The following is a 19,535-nucleotide window of genomic DNA, read 5'->3' as shown; positions in this document are numbered from 1 at the left end:
TGAGTGACTCAGGATCTGTTTCTTTGTGTATTTACCATCCTCGGGTTTATTAATGACTGTCCACTTGGGTTAGCCACTGGATCGCTGCCCGGAGGGACCGCAGGTGATTACAGACGGAAACTCCCTCTCCAGGGAGGCATGCACAACTGAGTCCACTCAAGCCTCCCGCCCTGGGAATTCTTCAAATGGACTTCCTGCAGGAGGCAATGTTTATTAAAGGATGAAAACTGGAGAAGGAAATGACAACCCACTCCAGTATTCTTGCCTGGGAAATCCCAGGGACAGAGGAGCTGGGCGGGCTACAGTGCAAGGGGTCACAGTCAGACACGACTTAATGACTAAACAATAACAACTCCTTGGTCTTTGGTTCTGTGTAACTTAAAGCTAAGTTCTTGGGACTTCAACTTCCTAGAAATATTTTGAGGTTAATATTGGAGCCAGCTGGACTTCATCTAGCAGATTTGAGATAAATAAGGAGCTATGACAGGGCTTCCCAGGTGGTGCTAATGGTAAAGAATCTGCCTGCAAATGCAGGAGACTTAAGAGATGCAGGTTCTATCCCTGGGTTGGGAAGACCCGCTGGAGAAGGAAATGGCACCGCACCCCAGTATTCTTGCCTGAAAAATTCCATGAGCAGAGGAGCCTGGTGGGTTACAGTTCAGAGGGCCACAAAGAGTTGGACACGACTGAGCACACAAAGAATGGAAACAGGAAGTTTGGAACTTGCGTTCCTGTTAAAACTGTAGTAATCACAACAGCTAATTCATCCTCCCCACAAAAGATTGTATTCAGCAGTCTTGCAGCATGCCAGCTGTGGGGAGCCGGGTGAGATGCTTTTCTTACTGTTTTGAATTCTCTGCAGAGATCACCCCTCTGTTGGCTGAGCTTCTCTCTCACTGACCCTGTACCATCTGGCTGGCCCACAGGAGAACACATATCCAGTTGAGGGGCTGCCCCAAACCCCCGAACTGTCTCACACCCAGAGGGTTAGTCGAGGGCATGGGGGTTAGGATGGTATGACCACCTGGGTAAACAGTTTGGCTGTTTCTGCTATAGTTGAAGTAATGCTCGTGTACAAAGTTGAATTATCATGTTCGTGTCCTACCCTCTAGCATCTGTGAACAGGACCTTTGGGGAAAGGGTCTTTGCAATGTAATTGAGGGTCTCAAAGGAGTACCTGGGTGAAGCCTAAATCCAATGACCAAGCACCTTGAGGAGGCCCAGAAAGAGAAGATACGCATGTGAAGACAGTGGCAGAGATCCGAGGGAGGTGGCCACAAGCCCAGGGATGCCTGGGGACTCCCAGAAGCTGGAAGAGGGAGGAAGGATCCTCTGCTGGGGCATCCAGAGGGAGCACAGGCCAGTGACACCTTGATCTTGGACTTCCAGCCTCCAGATGGTGAAAGGGAGAATTCTGGTTGTCCCAAGCTGCCTCACTTGTGGTAATTGGTGGCAGCAGCCCCTGAGACTCAGAAGTTCACCCCACACCCTGCAGTCTCTGACAGATAAGAGAGTCGCTAGCTCCACTCACCAAAGGCTGCTTCTAGAATGTTCTGAGCAGCTGTCGTCGCAATAGCCCGGACTGGAAACAACTCTAATGCCCATCAGCAGGGGACCAGATCATTCTCTGGCCTTCCTGCAAAATGACATGCTCTCCTCTCCAATGACAAAGAATGACACCCAAGTCACTTCCGCAGCAGCGGGGTGAGTCCGAGTCAGACAGGAGGGGACAGAAGATATCATGGACATGATGCAAGTGACCTTCAATGACAGAGGGGACCAAGGCAGGGTGGGGGCTCCCTGGGTGGGAAGTGACTGGGTGGGGCTGGTCCTGTTGTGTTATTTGCCCCCAAGTTGCTGGTTACACTTTTCCGTACATTTAAATTAAAAACAAGTCTGAAGAGCTAAATAAATATCAGTGCTTCCACCTGGGAGACAGGTGTGTGTATCCGCTCACCTGTACTCCCAGATGAGCTAATGGGTGGTGGCGGAGGCAAGGCCCAGAGACAAACTTCAAGGGGCACGGGGGGCAGGGCAAGGCCAGGTGCAGACTGAGCCAAGGCCCTGTCTCCTGCCCCAGACCCAGGCCACACCACCAACATCAAACACCTGGGCCAGTGATAAGCAGATGATAAGATCCGCAACCCTAGAGCCAACATGGACTTCTCAGTAGGGTGGGGGATTCATTAATAATTAGCCTTCATCCCTTCCTCCCAACAAATCCAACACCCTCTAGTAAAAGCCAAAGTCCTCACCCACACCTTCCAGGGACCTGCATGGCCCCCCTGCCAGACCCACTTCCTGTCTTGCCCTGGCACTTGCGGTTCCAGGCACATGGGTCTCTCTGCTCTCCCTCTAACCTGCCAGGCATGGTCCTACCTCAGGGCCTTTGCACACCCCCCGTGCCTGGCCCAGTCCCGCCACCCTGTTCATAAAACTTATGCCCTCACTTTCTTCATGTCTCTACTCAAAAGTCACTTCCAGGGACTTCTCTGATGGTCCAGTGGTGAAGACTCTGCGCTTCCACTGCAGGGGGCACAGGTTCAATCCCTGGTCAGGGAACTAAGCTCCCACATGCTGCATTGCATGGCCATACACACACACACACACACACACACAAAATCACTGCCATAGAGAGGCATTTTTCCAACGCTTCCAGCTCCTGCCCTCAGCCCCCTAGCTCCTCACTGCATATTCTCCCATGACACTCTTCTCTTTCTGACCTGTTATGCATTTATCCTGTCAACTGTGACCTCCCCAAATTCTCAGGAGCAGGGGTTTTAGTTTCTCTGGGTCGTTAATCTATCCTAGGCTCCTGGAGCAAGGCCGGGCGTACAGTAGGTGTTCAGTGTTTGCTGACAGGTTGACTGAATGAAATGGACCTACCGCTCACTGGCGGCACTCATGCAGTACCTCCTCCTCCTGCCTTGCTGGAGTTCTCAAGGATGAGGACTCAGGGCTGCCCGGTTGGGGGCTGTGCAGAACTGCCTCATTTTCGTGAAAACTGCCTGTGGTGGAGAAGCTACCACCAGCTGGAGGCAGACTGGGCCGACAAGGGGGAAGAGGGAGGATGTGTCCCGGGATTGCAGGGAACTTCCTTGGCGGTGTATCAGTTAGAGAAAACCAGAACACCCTCCCTCTCCCAGCCATTCAAGTTCAGGTCCTTGGAAGCACAGCCTGAATCAGAAGGTGGGGGGTGGGGGAAGCTGAGCGATGTGGTGGTTTCAGGGGAGCCCCTGAAGCAGGTACCCCACCTTGAATCAACCCCACCAGGAGCCCAGGGGCCCATGTTTTGTGCCCCCACAGCTGTTGGTCACTGACTCCAGCCCACTCCCAAGAAGGGGGCTGTAACCTCGAGGGCATCTCCAGGGAGATACCTGCTGTCATCCAAAGACAAATCTACTGCCAAGGGGGCAGGTTTCATCCCTGGTCGGGGAACTGAGATCCCACAAGCCTTGCAGCATGGCCAAACAAATATCTCCAGACATGGCCCAATGGCCCCGGGACAGGAACATCCCCAGTTGGGAACCACTGAGCTGCTCCTGGAGCCACCGCCCTATTGGGGTCCCTGGTTTCTCCTCCTAAACCTCCTCTTGCACCAGAAGTGTGACCGACCAGAATCAGGGGTGCGCAGAGCTCTAGTGAGGGGCAGACTGTGATGGACACCATGGTCCTTCCAGCTGTGGCTGCAGCCGCCTTGTGGGAGATCACCAGGGAAGCCCCTTGCAATCCCGGGACACATCATCCCTCTCCCACCTTATAGGCCCAGTCTGTCCCCAGCTGGTTGTGGCTTGTCCATCACAGACAGTTTTCATGAAAAGGAGACAATATCTGCTCCAGGGGCTCCCCTGAGGCCACTGCCTCACTCAGCTCCCCTCACCTCCTACCTTCCGACTTAGGCTGTGCTTCCAGGAAATGTGAACTTTAACAAGTGGGAGAGGGAGGGTGTCCTGGCTTTCTCTCTTATTGGATTGGATTTGCTACTTTTTGCTCATATGTTTTTGCACCTATATCCACACGACAGGCAGGCACATCACCTTCCTTACCTGTCCTGTCTCTGCCTGTTTTTATGACCAGGGTGGTGCTGGCCTCACAGAGGAAACCAAAGGCAGGTTGTAGGAGGTCCTGTCCCTGCTTACCCAGCTCCTGCCCCCCAATTTCCTAGGAGGCCAGGCGGACATCCACGGCCAGGCTCCCGGCCTCTCTGGTGAAGGTCGCCTGGTGGCAGCTGGTCCCATCACTTCATGGCAAATAGAAGAGGAAAAAGTGGAATCACTGACAAATTTTATTTTCTTGGGCTCCAAAATCACTGCGGATGGTGGCTGCAGCCATGATATTAAAAGATGCTTGCTCCTTAGAAGGAAACCCACGATAAAACTAGACAGTATATTAAAAAGTAGACATCACTTTGCCAGCAAAGGTCTATACAGTCAAAGCTATGGTTTTCCCAGTAGTCATGTACGGATGTGAGAGTTGGACCATAAAGAAGGTTGAGCGCCAAAAAATGGATGCTTTCACAATTGTGGTGCTGCAGACTATTGAGTCCCTTGGACTGCAAGAAGATCCAACCAGTCATTTCTAAAGGAAATCAACCCGAATATTCATTGGAAAAACTGATGCTGAAGCTACAATACTTTGGCCGCCTGATGCAAAGAGCTGACTCACTGGAAAAGACCCTGATGCTGGGGAAGATTGAAGGCAGGAGGAGAAGGGGGCATCAGAGGAAGAGATGATTAGACAGCATCACTGACTCAATGGACGAGTTTGAGCAAACTCCAGGAGATGGTGAAGGACAGGGAAGCCTTATATGCTGCAGTCCATGGGGTCACAAAGAGTTGGACACAACTTAGTCACTGAACAGGGCTTCCCTGGTGGCTCAGATGGTAAAGAATCCAACTGCAGTGTGGGGAGACCTGGGTTCAGTCCCTGGATTGGGAAGATCCCCTGGAGAAGGGAATGGCTACCCACTTCAGTATACTGTCCTAGAGAATTCCATGGACAGAGGAGCCTGGCAGGCTACAGTCCATGGGGGTCACAAAGAGTTGGACATGACTAAGCCATTTTCACTTCACTAGCCACTGAACAACTGCACGCCTGGCCCTACTGCAGAGGTGCCTGCAAGGGGCGCTGGCTGGAGTGAATGGCCACTACTTCCCCAGTGACCAGCAGGGTGGTGGATCCTACCCAGCTCTCTTAGCTCCTGGGCAAGAAAAATCTCAGGTGTGCTTTCAACAGGGGACAGAGCGCCAGGTGCCAGCAGATGTGCTGGGTTTAGCCACCCCTGCCTTCTCAGCCTCTTTCTCCTCCTACTTTGATCTCTTTCTATAGGCTCCTCCTGGGTTCCCTCCCAAATAAAGAGCTTGAACTCAGATTCTTGTGAGGTGGGACTTTGCTTTTAGCTGGCTCCTCTGGAAGAGTTTTCAAAGAAGGGGGCTTCCTTGGCTTCCACTGCAGGGAGCATGGGTTCAATTCCTGGTTAGGGAACAAAGATCCCCCATGCTGCCTGATGTGGCCAAAAAAGAAGGGGATTGTGGTGAACAGGCCTGAGAGCTCCTGAAGAAGGGGAGAGAGAAAGCTTAAGGACATGGGCTCAGAGTCCATCTCGGCCACTTGGTGAGACCTCCATTCTGAGCCTTGGTCTTCTCATCTGTAAAGTGGGGCTGGCCCAGCACCCGCCCCCAGGAAGCCCCTCCCCAGAGCCAGAAGACAGACAGGGGAGATGAGGCTGGTCCAGAGAGCTTTACTGAGCCCTCCCTAGCAGGCCAGGTGCTTCATCCGCCAGCAGTGCTGCAGGCAGCGGAGCCTGTGTCTGTAGTCAGGCCAGCTGTAGGTGACCTCGGTGGTGCACTCTGAGCTGTACTCTGGGGAGGACTCAGGCTGGCAGGAAGCAGGGAGCTCTGGCACCGAGGTGCTGCTGGTGGCCTTTGTCGTGGGCCGTTTCTGGTGCCGTCTGCTGGACTTGGGGGCGGAGGCATCCAGCCCATTGGGCGTATTGTTGGGGGGCTGCGTGGGGGTGGTGGTGCCACTGGGAGACTGCCCGAGGGCGGGGCCCTGGCTGGAGGTGGTGCTGGGCCGATGTGTGGGGCCCGAGGGCCCCTGGGAAGGGCCTGAGGAAGTGGTAGAGGGCCGGGCACGCTGCTGCCCGGGGGCCTGGGGCTGGCTGGAAGAGTTGGCTCGAGATCGGAGCCCACCCCGGGGCTTGCCAGGCAGCTGCGTGCTGGCAGCCGTGGTGGCAGCCACGGCCTGAGGCTGGGCTTGGCCCAGGCTGGTAGAACTCCTGAGGACGGACTTGGCAGGGATCGAGGGGCTGGTGGTGGGCTCTGCTGGTGAGTCAGTGGAGGACTGCGCAGACGACTTGTGCTGTGGCACATCCTCTGTCTCACGGTCCGGTGTGTCTGCGTTCGGGCTGGCTGGGGGCTTTACTTGGCCTTCTGAAGCTGGTTCACGCTTACTTTCCCTGCTGTGGAGAGAGCACGCCAGGGGTAAGTGAGGTGGGTCTGCCTATGCTGAGAGCCCAAGGGCCCGGAGGCCATGCTCAGTCAGTAATACCTGAGCTCAGGCCACTGACGACCAGCATGCGGCCCACCTGAGGGACCGGCAGCCAGCCCTGGCTGGGATAGAGGCAGATGCAGGCACTCACACACATGCATGTGCACTCACACACGTCTAGGACGCCCCCCTTCCAGGGGTGGGTGCTTACATACAGTCGACTCCGAGGGCAGTGAGGGGCCCACTGCTGTGGCTGCCGGGGTGATGAGAGCCCGGCTGCGGGCCAAGGCCTGCAGGACTGGTTCCCGAGAGCATGGGAGAGAGAGGCGGACAGTGAGATGGGGAGGAGGAGTGCTCGTCAGAGGCAGCAGGGATGCCAGATGGAGGCCAGTCAGAGTCAGGAGGACAGGAGGCAGGAGTGAAGTTGAGTGGGGCGGGGGAAGCCAGGAGACTGAGATCAGACATATGGACACCACTCGCCCTGCATGCACGCACCGTCCTTCGTCATTCCGGCTGCCACGTCCAGGGCCCGCCCGCTGATGTCGCTCACGATGCTGTCCACGGCCTCGTGATGCTTTAGAAACAGAGGACGTATGATGCGATGGTACAGCATATGAGCTCCGTTCCAGGGGCCGGGAGCCATGCAGAACAACAGGAAGGCGCACTATAGGCAGAGGTCAGGAGTCACACTGGGCCTCCTCCATCAGACACCCTTAGGGATGGGCCTGGCCTCCCCCATCAGACACTCTTAGTGATGGACCTGGCTTCCCCCATCAGACACCCCTTTGGGTACCCGCTCCCAAGATAGAGTGGTGTTTCCCGGGTGGTACCAACCTTGCCCGCGTAGTAGAAAGGGAACCAGGACAGGAGTAGATCGCTGAAGAATTCGGCTAGCCCGAACAGGCCGTACACCACCCAGTATGTGAGCCACACAGTGTCGTCCTCTTTGCTTGGGCTCTCGATAGCTTTGATCCTGGGAGAGGCATGGCAGGGTCAGAGGCTGCCCAGAGAGTGCCTCGGCGCGCCACACCCCGCCCCCAGCCCTGCCCCAGCAGGCACTCACGAAGCATATGCGGGGTATGCAAAGCCGATGAGACTGCACAGCAGAGGAGCCCCGTACCCGAACAGAAGATACAGGCTTAGCAGAGTGGCGGCTCCTGCAGACAGAAGGCGGTAGGCGTGGGCTTCGCCTGCTGAGCCTTGACCCCAGCGTCCCCTGGGCCTGGCCCATGCACCCTGCACCATCTCTCCTCCTAGAAGCCTCACAGCCCCTGTAGCACCTGGGTACCCCCATCATGGCTCTGAACCCTGACTCTTGTGTCTGTAATACCCTAATATGTCCATCTCCCCCACAGGACTGCCAGCTCGCCAAGGGCAGGTGGGCACCTCAGGATTGGTCTGTACCAAGTACCTGCCCAGTGTTTATTGAATGAATATGGGATCTCTGCAATTGTAACTATCTCACTCCAGGCCCTATAGGAGTGGCTGAGCCGAAGGGGCTAGAATTTGAATAGAAGTCATGGGAGAAGACAGATTCTTTATCCTGAGTCACCAAGGAATTCTATGGATAGAGGAGCCTGGTGGGTTACAGTCCAGGGGGTTGCAGAGTTAGACAGGACTAAGCGACTAACACTTTCTACTCTCAGTGGGAGAAGAGGCTTCCCAGGTGGCGCAGGTGATAAAGAACCCACCTGACAATGCATATGTAAGAGACATGGGTTTGATCCTTGGGTCAATAGGAACCCACTCCAGTATTCTTGCTTGGGAAATCCCATGGACAGAGCAGCATGGTGGGCTACAGTCCATGGGGTCACAAAGACTGAGACACGACTAAGCAATTAAACAAAAATAACAATGGGAGAAGAACCTGAAAATGAGGCCATTTTGTTGTTAATACTTGATTCCTGGAGAGCGGAGAAAGGCAACAGAGTTTGTAACTTTGATCTTAGTCAAGGGTCTCTTCCCCTTGCTACTGCTGACTCCTGGGGGATCTTGGGCACTGTGGGGCTGGGAGAAGCATCCTTGCCCCCGCTGCTTGATGGTAGGAGCACCCCGAGTCGTGACCACCCGATGTCCCCAGATACTGTCCAGTGTCCCTGGGGGGCAACAGGACCCCCCCCCCCCATGAGAGCCTTTGTCTTCGTGGCAGGATGCAAAGCATCATTCAGAGTCCCTCAGATGGAGAACTCTCACCCACTATGAGACCCCTAGTGAGTGTCTCTTGCTTGGAGCCTCAGTTTCCCCATCTGTCAATGGGGCAGTAGTGGCCCAGTTTCTGAGGGTTGGTGTGGGGGTAACTAAATAAGATAGAAGAGGGGACCCCTCCCTACACAGTGAGCCCCTATGGTGGTCCAAACACACTCCGAGCAATGAGGGTTCAGAGGACATAGCGGGGCGGGGGGTGGGAACCACAAGTGTTAGCCACTCTGAAATCAGAATGGTTGCTGTTGCATTTATTAAGCTCTTGTATGCAGGGCTCTACCCTCCCCCTGTTCTATCTCATTCAACAGCCAGGATGAAACAGAAGCTGGCGGGCGGAGGGTGGGGCGGTGGGGGTGAGGCTCACACTAGGTCACTTGGGGAGCCTCTGATTTCTGGGAGCACTTACAACCCCTCCCCCACCTCCAGGCTGTTATCTGCAGAGAGAAACAGAGGCCACCAGTGGACCAGAGGGCAGAGTTCCCTTCCCCCTCCCCCCCCCACCTGTGTTAGCCTTTATCCCTGGGGTCTGGCGTCAGGAGAGGAATGGAGGAATCCCTGGCTGGCCCGAGGCAGCCTGCTCACTGCTTCCTCTGGGTTTCCTCCTCTGGTAGCTGGGAGGGGAGGAGGGTTTAGACAATCTCAGGCAAGTGGGGCCTGAGGGTTTCTACATCTGGGAAAGGGGGTTGGGGAGTGGCACTCCTTCCCTGGAGATTGCTAGTTGGGGAGCAGTAGCTCTCCCAGGGCCCCCCTTCCCTCAATCCGGATTTCTGCAGCCTCAGCAACAGGAAGATGACCTGGGGCATGGGCGGGGGTGATCCCCGAGATCAGCAGCAGATGGAGTGGGGGGGTGCTCCAGACAGGGCAGATTGCAGGGGCAGCCTCCCATGCAGCCCCTACTGCTCTGGGCCGTTTTTCTGCCCTGTGACCCCCAGACTCCTCAGCAGGCCTCTCCCAACGGGCCCCTCCCCAGTGCTCTATGACCTAAATTCCCCACCCACTGGTGACAGGGATGTGGAAAGCCAGGCAGGGGATAAAGGGCTTGCTCCCAGGGGAGGTCCCTGGCTGACCGGACACGGGTTGGGCACCAGCAACCTGGAGGGACAGGTTTGGATTCTTCCTTGGGCTGCCTGGCATTACAATCCCCCAGCTGATGCGGAAACAGGAGGAAAGCAGACTCTCGGGATCTGTACACAGGTTCTTAAAACACATTGGCACGTCCTCACCCAGAGCCGCACCCCAGTGTCCGAACTAACTGTCCCGAGACTCATTCTAGGCGGGCTTCTTGGAAGAGGTGGCAGAAGGGGGTTGGGTCAGAAGCACCAAAAAATAGGGGCGGTACTTAAAGGGACTGGACAGTTTCAGAGAATGGCAGAGGCCACCCAAGGTCACTGAGGAGGAAAGGCAGGGGAGGGACTGGAATGGAAGTGACAATCAGGGGTGACTGGACCCTCTCCATGGGCCCCAGCCAACGTTTCTGCAAGCCCACCGCAGCAGTCAAACAATCCAGCTCAGGGTAGGGCAGAGTGAGAGGGCAGGCCAAGGGGTAGAGCTTGGGGTGGGGTGATTCTAGCAGGAAAACCTCGGGAGGGGAGGTGGGAGTGACGCTTCCCCTCCTGGTCTGGAGCATCCCCTGGGAAAACGGGAAGATCTCTACACTTGCTTCCAGGCTACAGTCCATCTGGGAAGAGGGTGGCGAGACTGGCAGGGCATTGCTACCTACCTGCCCTCTCCTCCCCCGGGACCAGAAGAACAACCGGAAGAACCGGACTTCTGCCTGGAGGGCACCCAGGGCCAGGAGGGAGGAGGGGGCAAAGGACGGCTGCAGGGCCAAGAGGGGGTTGGTCCTCGACTGAGGTCGCACGGCGGGGTCGAGAAGAGACTGCGGCCAGAACCAAGGTCCTGGTCCACGACCCCTCCCCAGGATCTCGGTCTCCTCGCTGGTCTGTGGGAGCGCCCCGCCGCCTGAGTTGGAACCCGCAGCAGGGGCGGCAGGAAGGGAGAGGTCCGAGGCCCCGATAGCCCAGGGCTTCACTGTGCCTGTCGGCAAAATGGGCGGCACTCCCAAGCGCTGCCCTCGACGGCTCACCCGTGGCCAAGTACCGCTTGTCGACACCTGTCTTGGCTTCGAGTGCCCCTAGCGCTTCGGTGGCCAAATTCCTCTGTTCCAGAAAGCGCTCGAAGCGCTGGCGCAGGCCGTCCATGGCACTTGGGCGCCCGGGACTGGCAGCTTGAACTCGACCGTCTCCCCGCGCACCGGCTAGACTGCTTGCGCGCCGCCTTCCTTCGGCGCGAACCGCACCGCTCAACTCCCGGACGGGTCTCCGCCCCCGGGCTGGTTTCCGCCTCCTGCCCTCCGCTCTGGCCAATGGGAGGGCAGGGCGGACAAAGGAGGTGGGGCCTGCCCCGTCTCCTCCGCCGCATTGCCCTCTGGAGGGCCGCGGCAGCCGCAGCCGCGACTTTGGAGGAAGGGGGCGGGGCACGGTGACTGAGGACACCGATTGGCTGAGCGGGAGGGGGACGTAGCTGATTGGAGGGGCGGGGTCATGGCCGGGGGATTATTGGCTGAGCGGTTGTGGGTGGAGCTGGGGCGGAGAGAAGAGTGCTGGGGAGGCGGAGCTGGTGGGCGGGGCTGGAGAAAGTTCAGAGCTGACTGGAGAAACAAGAAGATATTTATTAGGGAAAACAGAGGGGAAGTGGGGCCGAACATAAAGGAGGAGGGACAGAATCGGAAAAGCGGTGCTTCAGTTCAGTTCAGTCGCTCAGTCGTGTCCGACTCTGCGACCCCATGGACTGCAGCACGCCAGGCCTCCTTGTCCATCACCAACTCCCGGAGCTTACTCAAACTCATGTCCATCGAGTCGGTGATGCCATCCAACCATCTCATCCTCTGTCATGCCCTTCTCCTGCCTTCAATCTTTTCCAGCATCAGGGTCTTTTCCAATAAGCCAGTTCTTTGCATCAGGTGGCCAAAGTATTGGAGTTTCAGCTTCAACATCAGTCCTTTCAATGAATACTCAGGTCTGATTTCCTTTAGGATTGACTGGTTTGATCTCCTTGAAGTCTAAGGGAGTCTTCTCCAACACCACAGTTCAAAAGCATCAATTCTTTGGCGCTCAGCTTTCTTTATAGTCCAACTCTCACATCCACACATGACTACTGGAAAAACCATAGCTTTGACTAGATGGACCTTTGTCAGCAAAGTAATGTCTCTTTTTTAATATGCTGTCTAGGTTGGTCATAGCTTTTCTTCCAAGGAGGAAGCGTCTTTTAATTTCATGATTGCAGTCACCATCTGCACTGATTTTGGAGCCCAAGAACACGGGGCTAAATATAGGAGGCGGGGTTTATTCAAAAGCGCAATTCTGGTTGGATTAGGAAGGAGGCAAGGCTTATTCTAGGGGTAGGGGTGTATATGAAGTGGGCGGGGCCAATATGGGGCGGGGTCAATTATAGCAACAGTGAACTCGCTCCTCTAGGTCAGAAGAATTGCGGGTCTTTGTACAAATGGGGAGACTGAAGCTCCAGAGGGTTTGAGTCTACAGAAGACCGGTCTGAGCATGTGTTTCCCCCACACTTCTATTAGAGCTTTGCGCCCTTCCAGTGGGGGAGCCGCAAGGCTCCCTGGGAGTTGAAGCTTTTCAGGGGTTGCTATGGCGCCGGGGGCTGGGCGGGCGCTTGGGCCGTCTTGGCGGTTTGGCCAGGAGGAGGGGCTTTCTGAGGCCCCGCCCCGGCCCCGCCCCCGCCGCCATGCGGCCCGCCCGTACTGCGCTCTGTCTGCGCCTGACCTTGGCCCTGGGCCTGGCGCTCGTTGGCCCCATGGCTGTGGGGTGGGCCTCGGCCCGGGTCCCCATCTATGTCAGCAGCTGGGCAGTGCGGGTGTCCCAGGGTTACCAGGAGGTCGATCGCCTGGCGCGCAAATTCGGCTTCGTCAACTTTGGGCAGGTGGGCGGGACCCAGATTGACGGGAGGAGGCGGGAAGATGTAAGAAGGGGACCCAGATCTCTGCAGATGGGAGGGGGGCCCCTTGTTCCCCATATATCAAGGACCCCCAGCTCACCCCTGCCTTGTCTAACTTCAGATTCTGGGGCCCCCAGAGGCCACCTGGTTGGGGGAAGATGTAAGAAGGGGACTGGCCCCGGCCTGAGAAGAGCTCCATCAGGGGAACCAGGTCTCAGCCATGCTCCCCTTCATTCCCAGATTTTCCCTGACGGGCAGTATTTCCATCTGCGGCACCGGGGCGTGGTCCAGCAGTCCCTGACCCCGCACTGGGGCCACCGCCTGCGCCTAAAGAAAGACCCTAAGGTGAGCCTGGCCTTCCCTCAAAGTTTTCTGCCACCTCCTATTATCCTTGTAATTGTAATGAGTGGCTGTGTGACCTTGGGCAAGTCACCAGCTCTCTCTGAGTCTTGGTATCGATTTGGCTCCCTAGTCTACAGTGGGGAGCCAGATGGGGAAGATCTGTGGAGAGCAACAGATAACGTGTGAGTGCAGCACTCATCCCAGGGCCTGGTGCCCTGTCAGCATTTCTTGTCACCCCCCTTCTCTCCTGCATCTCACCCAGAAAGATCAAGGTCCCCAGGTATAAAGAGGCCGGCCTAGGGGACTGATTCACAAGAGTCAGCCTGAAACCCGCCAGGAGCACTGGTACCAAGAGAAGAGGCTGGTTGGAGATGTGGTCTTGATAGAGGCCAGGTCTGGCTGATGGGTTGGGTGTGGGGGGCAGAGAAAAATTCAGGGGCAGCTTCCATGTCTGGAGCTAAGCAAATGGGCAGAAGATGGACCTGATTGCTGAGATAGAGGTGGGAGGGGGAACATGAGCCAGTTTGGGCAGAGGTTGGGAGTAGAACAAGGAAAAGGGGGAAAGGGTAAAGGTCTGAAGAAGAGTGGCCCGAGGCAGGCAGAAGGGCATGTGCAAAGGCCCTGGGTGCAGCAGCCACTGTGGTTGCAGCAGAGGAAGGCTGGTGGGGGCCAGACAGGCAGGGGGCCTCTTGGGCTTCAGAGAGGGTGGGGCAGGAGGGCTCATAGACAGTGATGCTGCAGAATGCCTAGAATGAGTTGCAGAGAGGTGGCGGGGATGGGGCAGCTAGATGACCAGGCAGGAGGTGGGTATGGCCATACAGGTGTGTCCTGCACCTGGAAGAGTGTGGTCGAGAGAAGTGGACGCTGCAAGGGGAGATGGACGTGTCTTGGGGAGAGGGATTCTAGAATGTGGACAGAGGCAGAGTGAGCCACAGTGGCCCTGGGCAGCAGCTACCACATGTGTGGGGGTCCCTTGGGGATGGGTGCTCTGAGGATTTCAGCGTCCTCCCAAGGCAGAGCCTCAGGCACATGGGAACCTCCTAGAGCAGCCCCAGCAAATACAGGGTCCCTGGCTCCATCCTGTATCACATGGGTCCCTGGACAAGTAGGTGACAGCCCAGATACACAGCCTCCTAACCCTCAGCCCCCACACACGTCTGTCCCCCCACCCCGGCAGACCCAGTAAGAGGCCCGCCCAGACCCTGGAATCAGATTTTGGCCTCTTGGCCAAGAATCTGCAGAAGCGCTAAGAGGCAGGGCCCTCTAAAGCATCCTGGTGTGAGGACAGGAAGGTGGGAGTTGGGCAGGCTGCTCGCAGGTCCAGCCCCTCTCACAGTGTGGTCTCCTCTGCCCCCCACCCACCACCAGGTGCAGTGGTTCCAACAGCAGACAGTGCAGAGGCGGGTGAAGCGCTCCCTGGTGGTGCCCACAGACCCCTGGTTCTCCAAGCAGTGGTACATGGTGAGCTGGCTGGGCCGGGCAGCGGGGCCTGGCCATCTCAGAGCCCTCCTGACCCTGGCCCCCGCCTTGCACAGAACAATGAGATGCAGTCAGACCTGAACATCCTGCAGGTCTGGAGCCAGGGGCTGTCGGGCCAGGGTGTCGTGGTCTCTGTCCTGGATGACGGCATCGAGAAAGACCACCCAGACCTCTGGGCCAACTACGTGAGCCTGCAGGGATGGGGTGGGGGCTGCCTCAGGTCTTCCAGCTGGTGGCAGCCCCCTCATGTCTCCACCTACCTCCCCCAGGATCCCCTGGCCAGCTATGACTTCAATGACTACGACCCAGACCCCCAGCCTCGATACACACCCAGTGATGAGAACCGGTAAGCCTGGCATCCCCAGGGGTGTGGGGGCAGCCCCTGGTTCCCTACGAGGAGCCAGGAGGATGTGATGGGCTCCTGTCTCTGCCCTGGTGCCAGGCACGGGACCCGCTGTGCCGGGGAAGTGGCGGCAATGGCAAACAACAGGTTCTGTGGTGCGGGCGTCGCCTACAACACCCGCATTGGAGGTACTCAGACTAGGGGTGGGGAGCCTCCCAGCCTCACGCCCTTGCTGCTGAACGGTGGTGCCAGGGTGCCAGGCCCAGGGTGGAGGAGAACTGAGCACCCCCCATCGTTGACGCCTTCACCCCCAGGCGGGGAGAGCACGGGGCACAGGCAGGGTGTCCAGCGAGGCTGCAGCTGCTGCCCATGCAGGTGTGCGCATGCTGGATGGCACCATCACCGACGTGATTGAGGCCCAGTCGCTGAGCCTGCAGCCACAGCACATCCACATCTACAGCGCCAGCTGGGGCCCCGAGGATGATGGCCGCACGGTGGACGGCCCAGGCATCCTCACCCGAGAAGCCTTCAGGCGTGGAGTGACCAAGGTGAGTGGGTACAAGTCATGGCGGGTCTGGGGCCTACATGTGAGGCTCCCGCCCCACCCCAACTCCCACTTCTGTGCTGGTCCCTCCTGCAGGGCCGAGGCGGGCTGGGCACCCTTTTCATCTGGGCATCAGGCAATGGCGGCCTGCACTATGACAACTGTAACTGCGACGGCTACACCAACAGCATCCACACGCTCTCAGTGGGCAGCACCACCCAGCAGGGCCATGTGCCCTGGTACAGTGAGGCCTGCGCCTCCACACTCACCACCACCTACAGCAGCGGTGTAGCCACGGACCCCCAGATCGTGAGTGCTCCCCCGCCCCCTGCACCCTCCCACGGCCAGACTCCCAAGGCCTCCTGCCTCTGCCTGCCCCACCCAGCCGCCTGTCTCTCACCTTCCCTCCTGTCCCCCAACTGGCCTCCTCCCAGGGCTGCCCCGTTGGCACTTGACACAGAGTGGGGTCCCAGACCATGGGTTGGCACCCCTTCAGGCACCCTCCTGTCTACTCAGTGCCCCAGCCCTGCTGTTGTGCTCTGTGGTGCCTCTTTCTTGAAGCCCTTGGGGCTTTTGAAGCAGGGTGGGGTTTCTACGGGCACTGGTCCCAAACCCTTGTCTGTGACCCCCAGGTCACCACAGACCTGCACCACCAGTGCACGGACAAGCACACGGGGACCTCGGCCTCTGCCCCGCTGGCTGCGGGCATGATCGCTCTGGCTCTGGAGGCCAAGTAGGTGACGGTGGGGTCCCACCAGCCACCTGCGCCCCACAGCGTGGCCCTGGCTCACCCACCCTCGCCCACTCGCAGCCCGCTCTTGACATGGAGGGACATGCAGCATTTGGTGGTCCGGGCGTCCAGGCCCGCGCAGCTGCAGGCGGAGGACTGGAGGACAAACGGCGCTGGGCGCCGAGGTGCGGCAGGGCCGGGCGGGGGGCGGGGCCGCCGCAAGCACAGGGCCGTGACCGCCGGCCCCTCCCCCTGCAGTGAGCCACCACTATGGCTACGGGCTGCTGGACGCTGCGCTGCTGGTGGGCCTGGCTCGCTCCTGGCTGCCCACGCAGCCCCAGAAGAAATGTGTCATTCATATCGTGCACACCCGCACGTGAGCGCGCCCCTCTGCCCGCAGGACGCCTGCATCCAACTCAGCCCTTATGCCCACCTCCCCACAGCTCTTCTCCCTCCTGCCATCTTGCCTATCCCTCCCTCCCCCTACCTGCCACCTCCCCCAGCCCTCCTCCACCTGCTTCTGTACCTGCCTTCTCCCTCCACCTCCCATTGCTACCTGGGGAGTGGACACAGGGAGGCTTGCCCTGAGGTCTCAGTTTACCCATCTGAACAAGGAAAAGGTAGGCTTCAGGATCTGAGCCCAAACTCTGCCTGGCCCCCCACCAGCAGGCCAGCAGGAGAGGCCCTGGCCCCCATCCCCATCCTGCCGGTCATGCACGTGAGGAAGAATGTGTCGGCCTGCGCCGGCCACGCCAACTCCATCCGTTCGCTGGAGCACGTGCAGGTGCAGCTGTCCCTGTCCTACAGCCGCCGTGGGGACCTGGAGATCTCCCTCACCAGCCCCATGGGCACCCGCTCCACCCTCGTGGCCATCAGGTGCAGGGGCAGAGGCCAGCCCTAGGTGCAAACTCTCCCTCCTTCCTGGGTGCCCCTATGGGGAGGAGCCTGAGCACCCCCAGGTCAGGCAGGCTGGACCCCAGCCCTGTCCACATTGGCCATGCTGGTCAGGACTCTGGTTATGAACCCCTCTCACCTGTCTGTCTCAGACCCTTTGACGTCAGCAGCCAAGGCTACAACAACTGGATCTTCATGTCCACCCACTTCTGGGACGAAGACCCTCGGGGCTTGTGGATCCTGGGCCTGGAGAACAAGGGCTACTATTTCAACACAGGTGAGGTCCGGCCGGGTGCTGGCTGGGGCTCCACCCCTACCCACCTTGCAGACTGGAGCCCAGGGCCTCTTTAGCTGCCCCCCCCCCCACCTTACAGGGCTCCCACTGGTCTCCTGGGAGAGACTGAGCAGGCAGAACTGGCACTCAGTAGGTGCTCACTTACCAGCATACACCAGGTGTCTGGTTCCCAGCCCACAGAGGGTATTGGGCAACTCTGCACTGTCTGTGTCCAGGATGGGATGTGGGTGGCAGGGCGGGGGGCCCGGAATGGCATGACCAGGCTGCTGACAGCCTCTCCCGCTCCGCCCCGTACCCACCACGACCCCTGCCCAGGGACGCTGTACCGCTACACGCTGCTGCTCTACGGGACGGCTGAGGACATGACAGCGCGGCCCTCGGGCCCCCAGGTGACCAGCAACGCGTGTGTGCAGAGGGACACAGAGGGGCTGTGCCAGGGTGAGTGCCCGGCGTGGCATGGCCCATTTGCAGGGAGGTGGCAGCAGGGGCAGTGTGCGTGTGCGGCCTGGGGTGGAGGGGCGGGCAGGCCGGGGTGGCAGGTCTCAGCCTCACAGCCCCATGGACGTGTCTGTCCCTCATGCAGAGTGCCACAGCCCCGCCTACATCCTGGGCCACCTTTGCCTCGCCTACTGCCCGCCAAGGTACTTCAACCACACCCAGCAGGCGGTGACCGCTGGACCCGGGCACTCAGCTGTGCCTGCCATGCGGGTCTGCTCCAGCTGCCACTCATCCTGTTACACCTGCCGAGGCAGCTCCCCGCTGGACTGCACTGCCTGCCCTCCACAGTCCATGCTGGACGAGCAGCAGGGCTCCTGCTCGGGCCTCCACCCCGCTGAGGGCCATTCCCACTCCACGGCGACTGCCTGTCCCTACCCCCATGGCCCAGCCCAGGCCGTGGTACTGTCCCTGCTGGCCATGGCATTTGGGACACCCCCTCCTCTGCCATGTTCTCCTCACGGGCTGCCTGCTGCCATGGATGGGACCCCCTAGGACAGGGGGCCACTCCAGTTGCCACTCCAGAGCCCACAGCAGGCTGGAACCCAGAGCCAGCTGACAAGGACAGCCAGCATGCACCTTGCTCAAGCCCTGGTGGGCACCCCCATCCTCCTGTCCAGACTGGCGCCCCATAGGAACCTGCCCCGGGAAGGTCCTGGCAGCCTCGGAGGCACAGGCCAGGGGTGGCCACGTGGGATCCTGCACCCCGGACTTGGCAAGTCAAGGTCAAAGAGAGAGAGAGAAGTCTCATTGCATAGTTTGGGTGGTGTGGGTTGGGGGGGCGGGAACCAGGCGGGGGGCCGATACCCCGATATCCCTTCCCTGTCCCAGAGTGGAGGGAGGGAGAGGTGGAGCAGACGACACGGTCCAGAGTCTCCTCTCGGGCACCTCATCCTCTGACTGTGCAGAATTTGCAAATAAAGGTTGAATAGAAGGTGGAAGTCTGTGGGGTCCTTAGAGCACCACTCTCTTCCCCACGGTGCGATTGCTGTTGGGGGTGGGGGTGTCCCATGCATACCATGTCTATCCCTGGAGAAAGGGTCGGGGTCAGTGGAGTCCAGAGCCCATGTCCTGGGGGGTGGGGGCTGGTGGGCTCCTGAATGACAGCTGTGGCAAAGCCTCTGAGTGCCCTGAAGTGTCCTGGCCTGCTCTTACTGCTCTCCCATCCTTTTTTAATTTAATTTTGGCTGCACTGGGTCTTCATTGCTCCACACAGGCATTCTCTAGTTGCAGTGCGTGGGCTTCTCGTTGTGGTGGCTTCTCTTGCTGTGGAGCACAGGCTTTAGGTGCTCAGGCTTCAGTAGTTGTGGCACATGGGGTTAGTTGCTCCATGGCATGTGTGATCTTCCCGGACCAGGGATTGAACCTGTGTCCCCTGCACTGCAAAGCGGACTCTTAACCACTGGACCACCAGGGAAGTCCCACCTTTGCCACCCTTATGCATGAGTTTCTCTTTAAGGCCGAGAACTAACAAGTGTTATCCACAAATGACAATTGCAGATCTACCCACATGGCCTGTCTACTGGCTTCCAATAATTGCACTTTTCTCTGTTTTTCTGAGGTCCTTGGGAGGCTGAGGGAATCATGAACTGGAGATACAATGCTCTCACTCCCCCAGGCTTCCACTTCCCCATCTGGAAAGTGGGTTCTCCACTTCTCTGGAACTGAAGGAGGATCCCAAAGTGCAGGGAGGGTGGGGCTGGGGTAGGGAGGGCATGGATGGAGCTATTGAGAGTCCTTCCTCTGTCCTCACACACATCTATGG

The 19,535-nt window shown here is 58.4% G+C and overlaps 2 protein-coding genes across 52 annotated transcripts; one reads left to right on the top strand and one right to left on the bottom strand.

Moving 5' to 3' along the window:
- Positions 1 to 5,720: 5,720 nt before the first annotated feature.
- On the bottom strand, positions 5,721 to 11,120 carry REEP6 (receptor accessory protein 6). 2 transcript variants are annotated; one of them, XM_086411432.1, is made up of 5 exons: positions 10,412 to 11,120; positions 7,553 to 7,646; positions 7,324 to 7,462; positions 6,985 to 7,153; positions 5,721 to 6,460 (listed from the first exon to the last, which is right to left on the bottom strand). In XM_086411432.1, the coding sequence occupies exons 1-5, from the start codon at positions 10,890 to 10,892 to the stop codon at positions 6,420 to 6,422; spliced, it is 924 nt and encodes a 307-aa protein (XP_086267558.1). In that variant the 5' UTR covers positions 10,893 to 11,120; the 3' UTR covers positions 5,721 to 6,419. The 2 variants fall into 2 exon arrangements, with proteins under 2 accessions (XP_086267558.1, XP_086267559.1); XM_086411433.1 differs by having other exon boundaries at positions 10,778 to 11,120.
- A 1,300-nt stretch (positions 11,121 to 12,420) lies between these two features.
- PCSK4 (proprotein convertase subtilisin/kexin type 4) lies at positions 12,421 to 18,708 on the top strand. 50 transcript variants are annotated; one of them, XR_015167355.1, is made up of 16 exons: positions 12,421 to 12,633; positions 12,889 to 12,993; positions 14,359 to 14,451; positions 14,562 to 14,654; positions 14,739 to 14,815; positions 14,912 to 15,000; positions 15,188 to 15,360; positions 15,453 to 15,665; positions 15,989 to 16,089; positions 16,168 to 16,271; positions 16,345 to 16,462; positions 16,756 to 16,962; positions 17,133 to 17,257; positions 17,355 to 17,433; positions 17,591 to 17,713; positions 17,859 to 18,708. XR_015167355.1 is itself a non-coding variant. In XM_086411425.1 (16 exons), exons 1-15 carry the CDS (start codon positions 12,439 to 12,441, stop codon positions 17,631 to 17,633), a joined length of 1,815 nt encoding a protein of 604 aa, XP_086267551.1. In that variant the 5' UTR covers positions 12,421 to 12,438; the 3' UTR covers positions 17,634 to 17,664; positions 17,859 to 18,708. The 50 variants fall into 50 exon arrangements, 36 of the variants coding, with proteins under 36 accessions (XP_086267551.1, XP_086267542.1, XP_086267539.1 ...); XR_015167354.1 differs by having other exon boundaries at positions 14,526 to 14,654; XM_086411425.1 differs by having other exon boundaries at positions 17,591 to 17,664.
- Positions 18,709 to 19,535: the final 827 nt, after the last annotated feature.

This window comes from Bos grunniens, chromosome 7 (assembly GCF_055505025.1).
Source record: "Bos grunniens cultivar Pamir isolate PY7600 chromosome 7, Bosgru_T2T1.0, whole genome shotgun sequence".
NCBI classification, from domain to species: domain Eukaryota; kingdom Metazoa; phylum Chordata; class Mammalia; order Artiodactyla; family Bovidae; genus Bos; species Bos grunniens.
The sequence above is the reverse complement of the archived record's forward strand: the minus strand, read 5'-3'. Positions and strand labels throughout refer to the sequence as shown.